The sequence below is a fragment of the Aotus nancymaae genome, unplaced genomic scaffold (assembly GCF_030222135.1).
Source record: "Aotus nancymaae isolate 86718 unplaced genomic scaffold, 86718_ANA_hifiasm-v0.15.2.pri h1tg000007l, whole genome shotgun sequence".
Taxonomy (NCBI): Eukaryota; Metazoa; Chordata; class Mammalia; order Primates; family Aotidae; genus Aotus; species Aotus nancymaae.
The window spans coordinates 16,459,294-16,477,471 of record NW_026988418.1 but is presented as its reverse complement, the minus strand read 5'-3'; the positions used below and the strand labels follow the sequence as shown (position 1 = coordinate 16,477,471).

Here is an 18,178-nt window from a genome sequence, read left to right as displayed (position 1 = left end):
ATCTTGGCTCACTGCAACCTCTGCCTCCTGGGTTCGAGCGATTCTCCTGCCTTAGCCCCCCCAAATAGCTGGGACTATAGCATGCACCACCATGCCTGGTTAATTTTTTGTATTTTTAGTAGAGACAGGGTTTCACCATGTTGACCATGCTGGTCTTGAACTCCTGACCTCCAGTGATTCCCTGCCTCAGCCTCCCAAAGTGCTAGGATTACAGGCATGAGGGCACCGCATCCAGTCAAAATCATTCATAATTTTACTCAAAGAAAATAATTTTTGGTATATATATGCAGAGAAATAACATGAGTTTTCTAGCAAAAACAAAATCTTTTTGTAAACAGAAAAAGTAGGTTACAAAGTATAATCTCATTTAAGATATATATATATATATACACACATACATATATATATTTATATGTGTATATATCTCTCTCTCTCTTAAATGGGATCTGTTAAATTAAACAGAAAAGATTATATATATATGTCTTAAATGGGATGTTTAATTATATTAAACAGAAAAAGAAGATTAAAAAACAATGATCCCACTTAAGAGATACATATATATAAGATTTATATATATGTATATGCTATATATATTTTTTATATATACATTCAGAAAGGTCTAAAAACTTGCCTAGGTTTGTAGAAGTACAAGAGAAAAAATTCAAACCTATTTTGATTCCTAGATTTGGTGTTCTTAATTAGCAAAGTTTAATTCTAGGGATTTACCCTTAAATAAATGAGGCTCTGTAAAAATATTTAGATATAGAGCTGGAAATTGGTGGCTCATGCCTGTAATCCCAGCACTTTGGGAGGCTGAGTCAGGCAGATCACGAGGTCAGGAGTTTAAGACCAGCCTGACCAACATGGTGAAACCCCATCTCTACTAAAAATACAAAAATTAGCCTGGCATGGTGGCAGATGCCTGTAATCCCATCTACTCGGGAGGCTGAGACAGAAGAATCGCTTGAACCCAGGAGGCACAGGCTGCAGTGAGCCGAGATCGTGCCATTGCACTCCAGCCTGGGCAACAAGAGCAAAACTCTATCTCAAAAAAAAAAAAAAAAAAAAAATTGGATATGAGAATGCTATTCACAGCATTGTGATAAGAGCCAGAAATTTGCGTAAGCCTGAATAACAATTAACAGGGTACTGATTAAATAAAATATGGTATATATATGCTATATATAAAGCTTTTATATACATATATATATATATCTTAAATGGGATCATATTGTTTTATAATCTACTTTTTCTGTTTAATATAATTATCCTAATTACTGTGTCACTAACATTCTACATAATTTTAAATGGTCACATATATAGTCTTTAACTGTAAAAGTATACCATATTTTATTATTCCAATACCCTGTTGATTGTTATCAACAAGTTAGCCAGGTTATTAGACCTTTCTGAATCTCAGCTTTCTTATGTTAAATGGGAATAAAACAGTAACTACCCTCACAGAGTTGAAGGAGAACTATGTAAATACCCACAACACACAGAGTACTCAATGAATGTTCGCATTTTGTTGTTGTTGTTTTATTCTATGATCTAGCTGCTATTTCTGTGCCAATATTATAGCTTTATAATATACTTTACTCTTTGACACAGCAAATCTCAATTATAATTCCTCTCTTCCAAATATTCTTGGGTATTTTTGGATTTTTTTGACACGTTTTCCTTTATATGTACTTTATAATCACTTAGTTCTTCTCCCAAAATGTTGTTGGAGTTGGATGCAGTTACATAAAATATACAGATCTGTTTAGGGGAGAGGTAATATCTTTACAATATTAAGTCTTCCCATCCATGAATATGGTATATCTTCACCTTTTCTTTAATATCCTTTGTGAAAATGTTGTCTTTTTTTTCCCAACATAGACTTTTGTACAGTTCTTGCTAAGTTTATTCTTAGGTATTTTATATTGTTTTTATTAATAATACATATTTGCATTAAATTTTATGCTAGGCTATTGCAAATATATATATAATATACTAATCTTTTAATATTTATTTTGGAACTGACTACCTGTTATCTTTAATTTCTAATAGCTTTCATTTCCTTTCTTCTTTATTTTAGCCTTACATGTCTGCAATAATTTATATACAAAATTCTTCATTTTGGTATCATAATGTATTTACAATGTTCAGACACTGTGATAAGTACCTGAAATACTCAAATAATTACTGCCCCTGAGGAACTTACATAAACTGACATTAGATACTAATCTCTGTTTCTACATATGCAGAGAGCCTGGCCTAAGTTTATTATTTCTTCTTGTTGTGTTTTGTTTTATAACAGCATTGAGATACAATTTACATCCCATAAAATTCACTCTTTTCAAGTATTCACTTCAGTGATTGTTTTAGTATATTCAAGATTGTGCAGCCAAAACCACTATCTAATTTCAGAGCATTCTTATTAACCCCAAAAGAAACTCATACCGGTTAGCAGTCATTCCCTGTCTTCTCTACCCCCCAGCACCTGGCAACACTAATCTACTTCCTGTCTCTATAGATTTGCTTATTCTGGACATTTCATATAAATGAAATCAGGCAATATATGGTCTTTTGTGACTGTTTCTTTCACTTAGCATGATGTTTTCAAGGTTTATCCACATTGACACATACATCATCAGGCCTTCAATCCTTTTTCTTTTCTTTTTTTTTTTTTTGAGATGGAGTCTCACTCTGTCACCCAGGCTGGAGTGCAGTAGCATGTCTCAACTCTCTGCAATCTCCTCCTCCCAGGTTCAAGTGATTCTCCTGCCTCCCAAGTAGCTGGGACTACAGGCATAAACCATGTGCCAAAAAAAGTACTAAAAATTTTCGTATTTTTAGTAGAGATAGGGTTTTACCATGTTGGCAGGCTGACCTCCAACTCCTGACCTCAAATGATCTGGCCATTACAGGGATGAGCCACCATGTCCACCCTCCTTCAATCCTTTCTATAGGTAAGTAATATTCAATTGTATGGATGTAACATACTTTGTTTATGTATTCAGCAGTTGATGGTTGTTTCTATTTTGCCTATTATGAATAATACTGCTATAGACATTTGTGTACAAGATTTTGTGTGAACACAGGCTCTAATTTCTCTTGGTTACATATCTAGAAGTGGAATTGCTAGGTCATAAGGTGATGTTTTATTTTTTAAGGCACCCCCCAAAGTGGCTACATCATGTCACAATCCTACCAGCAATTAATGAGGTTCTCCAGTTTCTCTACATCCTCACAAACAATTGTTATTGTCTTTTTTTATTTTGGTCAACCTACTGGGTGTGTCAACCTGTTTTTCTTTTTTATTTGAGATGGAGTTTTGCTGTCTCCCAGGCTAGAGTGCTGTGATGCGATCTCAGCTCACTGCAACATCTGCCTCTGGGGTTCAAGCAATTCTCCTGCCTCAGCCTCCCAAGTAGCTGGGATTACAGGCACACACTACCATGCCCAGCTAATTTTTTTGTATTTTTGGTAGAGATGGGGTTTCACCATGTTGGCCAGGCTGGTCTCGAACTCCTGGCCTCAAGTGATCCACCCACCTCAGCCTCCCAAAATGCTTGGGATTACAGGCGTGAGCCACCATGCCCAGCCTGGGTGTGTCAATCTTTTTCTTATATATAGGTATACCCCCTGAGCCTACCTGGAATCTTGGACATGGGTCTTAGGACAAAACACTTGTTTTGTCCTAAAATATTTAGTCGGGGACTACTTATCTCAATAGTCATGGAGGCATCTCTTACATACGGGTATCCTGAAATTAACTACCAATGTTTTCTAGTTAAACCAAGAAACCAAAATTACTGTCAGGCTTTTCTTTTAAGTGAAAAAGAAATTCTCTTATGTTGACTTCCCTAAAAAGAGCTCACTTAAATTAATGTAAGTTAACTGCAGAAAAAATTACTAACAACAATACTAATATTTTGAGGGGCTTTCAAGTTTCTAATACTTTTATATATGTAATTTCTTTAATCTTCACAAAACTATACAAATAGTTGGGCAGACACTAATATTAGCTCATTAAGCAGAAAAAGCAATTGAGGGTCATAAAGATTAAGAATGCTTCTCCTCTATACTGCTGCCAAGTAGTCCACCTAACACTAACACATCTGTCTGTCATTCTCAGGTTTCAACTTCTTAGTGACTCCCCACAGCCAACAGAATGAAGTCTGTCTTTACATATTATCCAAGGGTCTTCATGATCTGAAAGATATTTGTCTATTCTTATCTCCAGCCACTTTCTTTTCCTCTTCATCTTTATGTTCCAACAATACTGAGCATGTTGAATTCCATGAACTTCTGTGCCAAGTGCTTGTACGCCTCCATGCCTTTACTCCTGCCCCATCCTAGGACAATCACTTCTTCCAAGCCTCCACTCCCACCCTGACCTCATCATTCAAGTCTCACCTCACATGCTAACTCTTTTGGGAAGGAGTCTCTATCTCCACCATACTTTGATGGCCCTCTGCACATAAACCCATGTTACTTTTTTCTGGAAATAATTTTCCACGTCTCTCTGTGTTCCCTGAGGGGCAGGGACACATGGCTAGTGGGTAGTACAACCAGAACTCAATCCCAGGTTGCTTTAATCCCAAATTCAATGCTATCTCCACTTGACCATACCACAGTGAAACTGTATGTCACATCAACATTTCTAAACTTTAGCTGATGACAGTGAAGCTGTATTTGCCACCAAAAAATGAATTAAAATAAAGTTCAAAGCCTTCTTCACATTCCTCAAAATCTTTTATCTCTCAAGTTTCTATGGAAATAATCTATGACAGGGGGTTAATAACATTAGTGTGCTAGGCCATCTGAGAGGTAGGCTTCCTCTAGGGCCAGTGGTCCATGAATGACTATTTCCAGGTATATCCATGCCATCTGCTTGCACAATGCCTCATGATTAGAGCTATGTGCAGACACGAAAAATTACAGCAGGAAAACACCAGCAAACATTTAGAAATTCTACCTGCACACTTGAAGAGAAATTCCTATAACCTTACTACTTATCCTCCTACCTCCTTACAATAGATAGAGTATAATTTGCACTTGCTCTTACTTTTCAGAAACAACTGATCCTCTTATAAAATCACATCCCTTCAACAATAAAACATTTTCAATTGAAGTGGGAGTGAGAGAGGGTAAGGAAACTGATGAGGAGAAAGTGTTAAAAGGGAAAATAAAATACAATTGTGAAACTGGAGATCATTAGTATTAAGAAAGTTCTGAGTGCCTCCTTACTTTAAGAAAAGTACTTCTTTCTGAGTAGGCAAAAGGTTAAGGAGTAGGTCCTGTCGCAAATTTAATAGGGACAAAAAATTAAGACAGAATTCAAAGAAGGGCAATGGAGAATTGCTAACAAAGACAGAAGTGGAAATAAAATCTTTTGCCAGGCTGCCTTTAGTAATACAGAAAATGCATGAATTGACAAAAGATTCCAAGACTTTTACTTTCTAGTGCTGCAAACACTTAGGAAACTGACAATCGTGGGAAGGAGAAAAAAACAAGGGAACAAGGTTGGTAGGGAGGTTAGGAAGAAAAGAATTAAAAGGGAGCAAGAGGCATACATTTGCAAAGCTAAAAGAATACTGTAAAATAAACACCACACTACTTTGTTAATCCCAGTAATGAAGTAAGTATTCAATGACTGATACGCTGCCATACCTCACACTTCATAGTAGATAATCTCTACATTAATTTATTTGATTTTTTTTTTTTTTAGATGGAATAGGGTTGAAATAAATGAAGTAACTTGTCAGACACAACTATCCTATGTGTTCCTCTGCAGGAATATATTGGCAGCATTTTAAAAAACCAAAACTTTTAAGCTGAGACTTTATAGAGTGCAACTTCATTTTATAGGAACACATGTAATGAAAAAAAATTCAAGAAACAATGAGAAATTTTTTCCTACTAGGTTAGCAAAGACTTTTTATTTATTTTTATTTTTAATTTTTGAGGTGGAATCTCGCTCTGTCACCCAGGCTGGAGTGCAGTGGTGCAATCTCAGCTCACTGCAACCTCCGCCTCCCAGGTTCAAGAGATTCTCCTGCCTCAGCTTCCCTAGTAGCTGAGACTACAGGCGTGTGCCACCACGCCTGGCACATTCTTGTATTTTTAGTAGATACAGGGTTTTGCTACGTTGGCAAGATTGGTCTTGAACTCCTGACCTCAAGGGATCCACCTACCTCAGTCTCCCAAAATGCTGGGATTACACATGTGAGCCACCATGCCCAGTCCAAAGGTTTTTAAAAAACTAGCCAACACAGTATCAGAGGTGTAAAGAAAACATAGTTACTCTCCAACATAGCAAGACCCCATCTTTACAAAAATAAAAATAAATTTTTTAAAATGAAAAAAGAGTCACTCTCATGAATTGATAATGTTTGTAAATTAGTACCCTCTTTCTGGTGGGTAGTTTGGCAATATGTATCAACATGCAAAATGCATACATCCAACCACCCAACAATTTTCCTCCTTTATTTATATTAAATTGATCATAGTTTAAATACTTAAAGAATGAGTGCAAAAGGAAATTGAGCTCAGCACTGTTTTACTTGAAAATGTTAAACAAACCTGATATTCATCATAGGAGGCTACTTAAATTAAGACAAATATGTATGAATGCATACTATGCATTAAAAATGAGGGTAAGGATTTAGATTTATGGCCATGGAACATACTGTCAAAAGAAAAACATAGGTTATAAAACAGGTAGCCCCATGCACATGCATCCCAAGATGGCTGCAGGACAGGTCTGCAGCTTCTGGGCCAATGCCTGGCCCTGCTCTCCCTCAGGACGGTTGTAGAGTATAATGAAAGTCCTGGAAATGTTGGGGCCTTTGACAAGACACATCAGTTATATCACCTGTATTCTCATCCACAGTGCAATCATCTCAGATGTTAAAAGTCCTCTGCTCTACAATAAGGGTTATGAGATAAGCACAACATTTGCCTTTCACACCATGGCTCTAACATGAGTGAAATACAGTTTAACCATTCTATTTATTTCAGCCCACTTTGATCACCTTAATAGATGAGTAATTTGCATTGTGATTGTGGCTGTAACCATGCCTTGTATGGTCTCAAATCTATAATCAATTATGAAATACATCTGGGCAGAGATTCGCGCTTGTAATCCCAACACTTTGGGAGGCCAATGTAGAAGGATCACTTGAGCCCAGGGGCTCAAAGCTGCAGTGAGCCGAGATCATGCCACTGTACTCCATTCTGGGTGACAGAGTGAGATTGTTTCAAAAAGAAAGAAAGAAAGAAAGAAAGAAATTCCAAGATGCTTCTAAGTTTAAAACAATGAAATAAATATATATTTTGCCTGAAGAGAATAACTCTCTTTCTGGAGAGTTATTGTTAGATTGCCTTAGTATGGTTATTACCTATCAAGAACTAATTACTATAAATAAAAATAGATCTGCATATATAGTATAATAAAAACAACAGGTATTGTGGCCAGGCACGATGGTTCATGCATGTAATCCTAGCACTTTGGGAGGCCAAGGCAGCCAGATCACTTGAGTTCAGGAGTTCAAGACGAACCTGGCCAACATGGTGAAACCCCATTTCTACTAAAAATACAAAAATTAGCCTGGTATGGTCGTGGGCCTCTGTAATCCCAGCTACTCAGGAGGCTGAGGCAGGAGAATCACTTGAATCCGGGAGGTGAAGGTTGCAGTGACCTAAGATCGTACCACTGCACTCCAGCCTGGGCGACAGGGCAAGACCCTATCTCAAAGCAAACAGTTATTATACGACACTAGGTTAAAACTGTAAGTTAATATACACAGAGAGAGATGTCTGAAAGAATGTTAATCACTGTTAACATTTCAGTAAAGTCTGAGTGATAGAATTTGGGGAGATTTTAAACTTTAAAAGATTAAAACAAAAGTATAGTATAAAATGTATACTATACGTAAATACATATTTCTGTATAGTATAAATTTTTTAAACGAGCATCATTTTTAAAACCAAAAAATTTTTAACTAAGAAATCAAACACAATTTCTTTTTACAAAGAATTTTCAAATACGTACAAAAAAGGCTCATTTTAAATAGTATTCTTTTGAATGATTTTAAGTAAAACCTTTTTAATTAAAAAAAAATTACACCAGGGAGCCGTGGTGACTCCGGCCAGTTGTCCTGGTGCTTGAGGAGGCGAGGCTATGCGTTCAAGGCCAACCTGGGCAATATGAGAACCTCTCATTCATTAAAGAAAAAAAAAAAAAAAAAATTCACCAAAACAAATTAGAATCCCTTTACATTTGAACGTTGCCCATGACTGAATAACCCTCTAACAAAGAGGACCTAGAAAAGAGTGACAATTTAAACAATATTTATCATAGTTCTTTAGCTCAAATCTGGAGATTTATACATTTCTGAAATGCATTCCTTTTAGAATTATAAGGAAGCCTTAACAGACATTCAGAAATCTAACTACACTCAATAGTTGACAACATGATGTAAATCTGCAATTTATACCACCTTGTGGCAACACCTGAAACCTGTCTGCTTCCTCTAGCCTCAGGGTCCTTCCTGGCAATATTTTACATAAATCTTACCTCTTCAAGTTTCTTCTCAATCTCCTTAAAGACAAGATTTGCCTTAAATCCATCACTTGCAGAGCTGGTTGGAGCAGCTTCAACTTGATGAGTTCTAAAAGAACTGGGAGAAATAATTTGTTTCAATTCATGGAGTCACAGAGTACTAGGTTTTTCAACATTTATAAAATAGTTATTTTCAAAATTTTCAAAAACCCTAAGAACAGAGATTTGCAAATCTTACCCAAGGGAAATATTTAGTAAGTAAGTAAGCATATAAAACAATTAAGCTCTTCTTCCCATTTTTTCAACAAATAATCAGCTCATTAGGAACTAGAAATTTTTCTTGAAAATACAGTAATCCAAAGAAGCTACCCTCATGAATCGTACATGCTAGTGGAGGAGACAACTTAGAAACAAAAAATAAATAAATAATATAGTTAGCCGGGCACAGTGGCTCATATCTGTAATCCTAGCACTTTGGGAGGCCAAGGCAGGCAAATTCCTTGAGCTCAGGAATTCGAGACCAGCCTGGGCAACATGGGGAAACCCCATCTCTACAAGAAATACAAAAATTAGCCAGGTGTGGTGGCAGGTGCCTGTAGTCCCAGCTATTCCAGAGGCTGAGGTGGAAGGATCGCTTGAGCCTGGGCGATGGAGCCGGACCCCGTTTCTAAATAAATAAATAAAGTTATTTATTCACTCTATTATGGTGGCATGCATCTGTAGTCCTAGCTACTCAGGAGACTAAATGGGAAGGATCACCTGAGCCCAGGTGACAGAGGCTGCAGTGAGCTATGATCACACCATTGCACTCCACTCTGGGTGACAGAGTGAGGCCCTGTCAAAAAAAAAACAAAACAGTGCAGCAGTTGTTCAATAAGCATCTATCTTTTTTACCCCTCTCCTTTCATGTATGTCTCCCTGAAGCCCTCCAATCTATTTCTCCTTCCTCTTTCCCTTTTCCTTCTATCATTTCATACTTTTTTTTCCCTCTCCCATAGGGACTCTGTCGCCCAGGCTGAGTGCAGTGGTGCAATCACAGCTTACTGTAAAGCTGGAACTCCTGGGCTCAGGCAATCTTGCTTCAGCCTCCTGAGTAAGTTGGGACTATAGGTGCATGCCCAGCTAATTTGTTAAAATTTTTGTAGAGACAGGGGCCTTGTTATGTTGCCCAGGCTGGTCTCAAACTCCTTGGCTCAATCGGTCCTCCCTACATTGGCCTCCCAAAGTGCTGAGATTACAGATGTGTGAGCCACCATGCCTGGCCTCATTTCATAAATATTTAATGACTTCTTGCTACATGCCAAGGAAGACATTTCAAAACACTGGGGATATAATGGTGAACAGATCAGACCCAGTTCCTGCACTCACTGAGTTTATATTCTTCCAGTGGAGGAGAAAAAGAAGTAAACACAAAATAACTGCAAACTCTATCAAGTATGAAACAGAGGAGTAGGGTGACTATAATATACTATATATTTACATTTCTAAATAGCAAAAGGAGAATAATTCAAATGTTTCTAGAATAAAGAAAAGACAAATATTTAAGGTGATGGATATCCCAAGTACACTGATTTCATCTTCACAAATTATATGATGTATTAAATTATTACTTGTACCCTGAGACTATGTACATCGGTTATGCATGATTAAAAAATAATGTTAAATTAAAGAGGAACCTACTTTAGGCACGACAGTCAAGGAATGATCCCTAACTAAGACCTTACTAAAGGAAGAAAGGAGCTAGCCATTTAAAGAGGAAACTGCAAAGATCCTGAGGGAGAAAGGAGCTTGCTATGTTAAAAGTAAAATAAAACCAGAGTCTCTATAACACAGTAGGTGTGGGGAGAGTGACATGAAATGAAATTGGAGAACTAGGCAGGCCAAACGATGATGCAGGCAGGCCAAAGTAGGGAATTTGGAAATCCACAGAAATGGTAACAGGGAAGTGAAATTGTTTGATTTGTGATTATTCTTACAACAGTGTGCAGAATTAACGAGGATGGAGAGAGGAGCAAGAGGTGTGGGCACTAGTTAGGAGGCTGTTGGAATAGTCCAGATAGGAGGTGATGGTGGCCTGGACTACAGAGGCAGTCTGCCAGTAGAGATGGAGAGAGGGAATAGATTCGAAATAGAAATAGAATCTACAAGCCTTGCTGTGGGAGTGAGGGAGATATAAAGAGGAAAAGGCAAGGATTACCCAGGCATTTGGCCTGAATAACTGGGTGATGGAGATGCCATTACTAGGACAAAGAGGAATGCAGTGGGAATAGAGGGGATCCAAGTTCTGTTTTAGGTACATTAAGTATAACATTTTGTAAAACAAGAAAGCCACTGGATATGAGAGTCTGGACTTCAGTGGAGAGGTCCAGCTAGAGATAAAATGGAGTAATCATCAGCACAGTGAAAGCATGTAAATCCCTGGGCAGGGACTGTAAGAGAATTATAGAGAAAAAAGAGAGCACCCAGTGACACAAGAGGAAAACCAGAAGAGCACAGTGTCACAGGAGCCAGAAGCAAGATTCCAGGACAGAGGAGCAAACTGTCAAATGCTGTCACAAGGTCAAGTACCCACTAGATGTGGCAAATGGAAAGTACAGATGACCTGACCTTGATAAAAGCAGTTTTACGTGGAGGGTGAAGTCAGATTATAGTGAATTGAAGAGTGAATAGGAGAAGGAAATAGACACAGCGGGGCTCTTTTGAGACATTAGTTTTAGGGGAACAGTAAAATGAGGTGGTCTCTGGAGAGGAATGTGGTGGTATCAAGGAAGAGCTGTGGGGACTTTTTTTGCGGCGCGGGGGATAAAAATGACATCTTTATTTTGACTAATCTCTTAAAGAAATGTAGCCTTTCCAGCCAGGCATGGTGGCTCATGCCTGTAATCCCAGCACTTTGGGAAGCTGAGGCAGGTGGATCACCTGATGTCAGGAGTTCAAGAACACTCTGGTCAACATAGTGAAACCCTGTCTTTACTAAAAATACAAAAATTAGCCGGGCATGGTGGTGGGCACCTGTAATCCCAGCTACTCGGGAGTCTGAGGCAGGAGGATTCGCTTGAACCCAGAAGACAGAGGTTGCAGTGAGCAGAGATCATGCTACTGCACTTAAGCCTGGGTGACAGAGCAAGACTGTCTCAAAAAAGGGAATGGAACGGAATGGAGGAAGGAAGGAAGGGAGGGAGGGAGGGAGGGAGGGAGGGAGGGAGGGAAGGAAATGTAATGTAACATTTCCTTCTGGATGTGGGCAACCTCTGTCTCCCAGGTTCCAGCGAAATCTTGTGGCCTGTGACAGGATGAGGAGACTCAAGCAAAGAAAGAGGATCAGATGGGTGCAATTCTAGTGTAGTGGGTCTGAAGGTCTTGGGATGGAAGTTGAGGAAGTTTGGGTTTAATGGCTTCTATTTCTCAATAATGTATAAGGGAAAGAAATCAGCAGAGAGTAAGGATGAAAGGGAGGATGTGAAGAGTCTAAACTGAAAAGTGGGCCTACTAGAGGAATCATATTAATATATAAAAAAGGAATGGAACCTTAGCTCCAGCAAGCTGACCGTAGTTCTCAGAGCACAGAATGCCATCTCACATCTCTATGCCTTTGCCACTGCTGATCCCTGGGTCCAGAATATCTCCATCTTAGCAAACTCCATTTCTCCCTTCAAGACCCAGCCCTTTCAGGAAACTCCTCTTCTGTGAAACCCTACTAAATATCAATGGCTTAAAAGCAGATACCCTACCTTTTCTTAAAAAAAAAAAAAAATCTCTGTATTGCCAGTTTCCAGCACATCATAGGCATTTAGTGAATAGTGACTGAATGGAACTGAAGTTACACTGAATTCTCCCTTGCCTAACTCCTAATTCCTTCCTGTTCTATTCAGAGCAGAATTATCTATGGTACACTATAGCTTCTTGGTCAAAAGTCTGAATATGTGACCTGAAATCAAGTAGCCACAGCTAGTTCTCCACAAGCCAATTTCATTTCATTGGTCCAATGTTTCAGTTACCTTTTTTTTTTTTTTGAGACAGAGTCTTGCTCCGGTCGCCAGGCGCCAGGCTGGAGTGCAGTGGCACAATCTCGGCTCACTGCAACCTCCACCTCCCAGGTTCAAGCAATTCTCCTGCCTCAGCCTCCCAAGTAGCTGGGACTACAAGCGCGCATCACCATGCCCAGCTAATTTTTGTATTTTTAGTAGAGATGGGGTTTCACCATGTTGGCCAGGAAGGTCTCGAACTCTTGACCTCGTGATCCGCCTGCCTCGGCCCCCCAAAGTGCTGGGATTACAGGCATGAGCCACCGCGCCCGGCCTGTTTCAGTTACTTTTAATCATCACTGTGCCCTTCTCCAAACTTGCCAGGTCTTGTATGTTCCCAAAGGTCACAGATGTGTCTCTTATCTTGCTTGTTTTGAAAAGCTCATGAAGTTAGTGATTAACCAACTTTCTATCTAGATTAAGATAAAAGTTAATATTAAAGTTTTATCAATATTTTCTGAAAACCCCTCATTCCTTGAAATTTATTTGGTATGTGCCCTGCTCTAAGAAAACTGAATATGCCAACTTAACTCAGAAAGAGAATATTCATATTCACAAAAGGACGTTCCTCATGATTTCCTTACATACAAAGTTCTTTTATCAGAAACTAAATTCCAGTTGGTTTTATTTTTTAAAATTTGGTTTATATATGTTTCCTAGAATAAATCTAGTATTTAAATATTGAAAGGAACCTTCAAGATAAAACCAGCAAATATCCTACTCAGCATATGAATTCCCTCCATGATTCTTGAAAATGTTCATTCTGAGTCTAAAACAGGCTATGCTACAACAATATCAAAGACTGAGAGCACAAAATAGCCAGGAAAACAGAAGCACCGGACTCAGAACTTGATTCCTACCACTGAAGACCCTCTCTCCTTAGATAAATTGTTTTAACTCTGATCATCAATCTTATCTATAAACAGAAATACCTAGGTATGGGGCTTTTATGAGGATTAAACAAAGAAGTACATGTGAAACACCTAGTGTGGTCCTGGCACATACCAGGCCCTCAAAAAGTGATTGTGAAAGTTACCCTTACAACTCAATAATTAAAATACAAAGACCCCAATTTTAAAATGCCAAAGGATCTCAACAGGCTTTCCTCCAAAGAAGATATGCATATAGCCAATAAGCACAAGAAAAGATGCTGATCATCAACAGCCATCAGGGAAAGGTAAAGCACAATGAGATACCACTTCACAAGCACTAACATGGCTAAAACAAAAAAGATGGACAACAAGAAGTAATGACAGGATGTGGAGAAATGGAAACTTTATACAATGGAATATTATTCAGCCATAAAAAGGAACAAAGTACTAAATATGCTACAACATGGATGAATCTTGACAACATTATGCTAAATGAAAGAAGCCAGCCACAAAAGGCCACATAGTGTATGATTTCATTTATACACAATGTCCATAACAGGCAAATCCATAGAGACAGGAAGTAGGTCAGTGTTTGCCAGAGACTTCAAGAAGGAGGAACTACTAATGGGTACACACTTTCTCTCGAGGTGATGAAAATTTTCTAAGATTAATTGTGGTAATGACTGCACAACTTTGTGATATACTAAAAACCACTGAATGTACACTTAAAATGGGTGAACCGTAGACATGTGAATTACATATTAATAAAGTTATTTGAAATGGTTTTTAAAAAATGGTTGATGAGGCAGGGCATGGTTGCTTATGCCTGTAATCCCAGCACTTTGGGAGGCCAAGGCAGGTGGATCACATGAGGCCAGGAATTCAAGACCAGCCTGGACAACACAGTAACCCCATCTCTACTAAAAATACCAAAATTGGCTGGGCCTGGGCCTGGTGGCCTATAACTGTAGTCCTAGCTACTCAAGAGGCTAAGGCACAAGAATCACTTGAATCCAGGAGGCAGAGATTGTGGTGAGGTGAGATCACAGCACTGCACTCCCGCCTGGGCAAAAGGGCAAGATTCTATCTTAAAAAAAAAAAAAGGCACTGCACTCCCGCCTGGGCAAAAGGGCAAGATTCTATCTTAAAAAAAAAAAAAAAGGCTGAGCTAAGTGGCTCACACCTGTAATCCCAGCACTTTGGGAGGCCGAGGTGGACAGATCACCTTAGGTCAGGAGTTCGAGACCAGCCTGGCCAACATGAGAAACCCCATCTCTACTAAAAATACAAAAATTAGCTAGCTAGGCATGGTTGCGCATGCCTGTAGTCCCAGCTACTCAGGAGGCTTAGGCAGGAAAATCACTTAAACCCCGGAGTCAGAAGCTGCAGCGAGCCAAGATCGCACCACTGCACTCTAGCCTGGGCAACAGAACGAGACTCTAACTCAAAAACAAAAAAGTGGTTGATGGCCAGGCATGGTGGCTCATGCCTGTCATCTCATCTCAGCACATTGGGAGACTAAAGCAGGTGGGTCACTTGAGCCCAAGAATTCAAGGCCAACCTGGGAAACATGGCAAAACCCCACCTCTACAAAAAAATACAAAAATTAGCTAGGCATGACAGCATGTGCCTGTGGTCCCAACTACTCAGGAGGCTGAGGTGGGAAGATTATCTAAGCTTGGGGAGGTCGAGGCTGTGGTAAGCCATAACATCACTGCAATCCAGCCTGGATGACAGAGTGAGACTCTGTCTAAAAAAAAGTGGTTGCTGTTATTCTTCGTATTTGGGAAGAATATAAAGTCCTGCATTGTAATCAAACCTTCATCTCTAAAACTAATATTTAACCAGTAATCAGCTTGTTCTGATTGGAGACAGTTGTGCAGTATACATAAGTTTCAGGGAATATCAAGTTTATTTGTAATCAGCTACTCCCCATGACCTCCAAGCAGGCACATGTTTCCATCACATATAGAAATGCAGCCCAGAGAGTTGAGTTGAAAAACAAACAAGAAACCTCACAGATTATGGTGGGAGATATGATAAGATCCTCTTTGGCCAAGCTGTGGGCTTCAATGAGTTGAGTATGTTCCCCATTCTGTACTAAAAATTTAAGTTCATTTTTTTCCAAATCCTAGGTAATATTTATAATTAATAAATAAAACCATTTTCAGGCTGGGCACAGTGGCTCACACCTGTAATCCCACCAGCACTACGGGAGGCCAAGGTGGGCAGATTGCTTGACTACAGGAGTTTGAGACCAGCCTGGGCAACATAGGGAAACCCTGTCTCTATAAAATTAAATTAAATTAAACTAAAATAAACTTTTTTTTTTTTGAGACAGAGCCTTGCTCTGTCACCCAGGCTGGAGTGCAGTGGCACAATTTCAGCTCACTGCAACCTCCGCCTCCCAGGTTCAGTGATTGTCCTGCCTTAGCCTCCCAACTAGCTGGGATTACATGCACTGCCACATCCGGCTAATTTTTGTATTTTTAGTAGAGACGAAGTTTCATCATGTTGGTCATGCTGGTCTCAAACTCCTGACTTTGTAATCTGCCCACCTCGGCCTCTCAAAGTTCTGGGATTACAGGCGTGAGCCACCGCACCTGGCCGATAAAACCATTTTTGACCTTTACCAGTGACAAGACTAGAGAAATAGGAAAGAAGAAAGGAAAATGCACTGGGAAATAAAAAACCAACAGTTTATTGAGCAACTATAATGTGTGGCAGATATTTTTAATTTGTTATTTTCTGATCCTTAAAGTACATATCTTCAACATTTTCTAAATAGAGAAAAGGCTAAATTAATATTTTCAAAGCAGGTAGTGTGATCAAAAAGTTGATAGGTGCTCTTCTCACTGATCAAAACTGTCTCTGATGGCTGGGCATGGTGGCTTATATCTGTAATCCCAGCACTTTGGGAGGCCAAGGCAGGCAGATCACTTGAGTTCAGGAGTTTGAGACCAGCCAGGACAACATGGCAAAACTCCATCTCTACTAAAAATAAAAAAATTAGCCAGGCATGGTGGCACATGCCTGTAATCCCAGCTACTCAGGAGGCTGAGGCACAAGAATCGCAAGAACCCAGGAGGCGGAGGTTGCAATGAGCCAAAACAGCACCACTGCACTCCAGCCTGGGTGACAGAGCGAGACTCCATCTAAAAATAAAAAAAAGAAAGAAAACCTGTCTCTGGTAATTCTAGTCTATAAAATTTAAAAAGATGTTATGTACAAGTGACGTTTATCTAGTTTTATAAATTCCTCATTCTAACTGCTAACAAACTGGTGGCTATATGAGTATGGAAATAGATATACATCACATTTAAGATTATTATGTGTATTTCTTAAATAACCATTTTGAAACAAAACTAAAGTAATGCTTATGTGTGTCTACCATGCCTACTGAAAAGGCCTAGAAGTAATAATAACAAGCACACAGCTAGCAGCCATTTGTAGTTTCCATATACCATTCTCTGCTAAAGGGAACCAGGACTCAGAGAAATGACTGATCCTTGGGCTGAGGCATAGAAAGCACAGGATGAGCCTGGAATCTCTTCTTTGGCTAGAAAGTAAGGTACTACTAAGAGGACTCATGGGGACAAATGAATCAACTTGATCAGTTTCCACTGGCCAAATCAGAGCCACTGTGAACATCGAAATAATTGATACCACTTTACTATAACCCAGTGAATACAATAAGAATTCATGAGTTTGTGTGTGTGTGTGTGTGTGTATATGTATGTATGTGTGTGTGTGTATATATATATACACATATATACACATATAAAACTATACATGAGGCCGGGCGCGGTGGCTCAAGCCTGTAATCCCAGCACTTTGGGAGGCCGAGGCGGTTGGATCACGAGGTCAAGAGATCGAGACCATCCTGGTCAACATGGTGAAACCCCGTCTCTACTAATACAAAAAATTAGCTGGGCATGGTGGCGTGTGCCTGTAATCCCAGTTACTCAGGAGGCTGAGGCAGGAGAATTGCCTGAACCCAGGAGGCGGAGGTTGCGGTGAGCCGAGATCGCGCCATTGCACTCCAGCCTGGGTAACAAGAGCGAAACTCCGTCTCAAAAAAAAAAAAAAAAAAAAAAAAAAAACTATACATGAATAAATTTTGAAATGGAAGACAAGGGAAAGCTCTTCTTCACAGAAATAATTCCAGTAAATAAGTATAGAAAAGATGATATCATCTCAAAGTATCTTGCCACAAATTACTTATTAACTACAAAGAAAAGAATAGCAACTTTTCTGGCTGGGCGCGGTGGCTCATGCCTGGAATCCCAGCACTTTGAGAGGCTGAGGCGGGTGGATCACAAGGTCGGGAGTTCAAGACCAGTCTGGCCAACATTTTGAAACCCTGTCTCTACTGAAAATACAAAACTTAGTTCAGCGTGGTGGCGGGTGTCTATAGTCCCAGCTACTCAGGAGGCTGAGGCAGAAGAGTCGCTTGAACCTGGGAGTAAGAGGTTGCAGTGAGCCGAGATCGCGCCACTGCACTCCAGCCTGGGCGACAGAGCAAAACTCCGTCTCAAAAAAAAAATACCAACTTTTCAGATGAAAACATGGTAAATGCCACATTAAATGAGTAAAGCTAACAACACCAATATGGATTAAACAACCTCATGCCCTCCAGATGCGATGCACCTAGAAGGACACAACATCACTTCATCCTGCAAAAAATGTATAATCTGAATCTAATTTGGGGAAATATTAGGCAACTG

At 39.4% G+C, this 18,178-nt stretch overlaps 1 protein-coding gene across 2 annotated transcripts in view; it reads right to left on the bottom strand.

Moving 5' to 3' along the window:
* The window catches only part of SCP2 (sterol carrier protein 2), a 122,182-nt gene that overhangs the window by 15,223 nt on the left and 88,781 nt on the right, over nt 1-18,178 (bottom strand). For both annotated transcript variants that reach the window (XM_012434622.2, XM_012434620.2), the window contains exon 13: nt 8,570-8,672. In XM_012434622.2, coding sequence (XP_012290045.2) covers nt 8,570-8,672 — 103 coding nt within the window. The remainder of the gene's footprint in view (nt 1-8,569; nt 8,673-18,178) is intronic.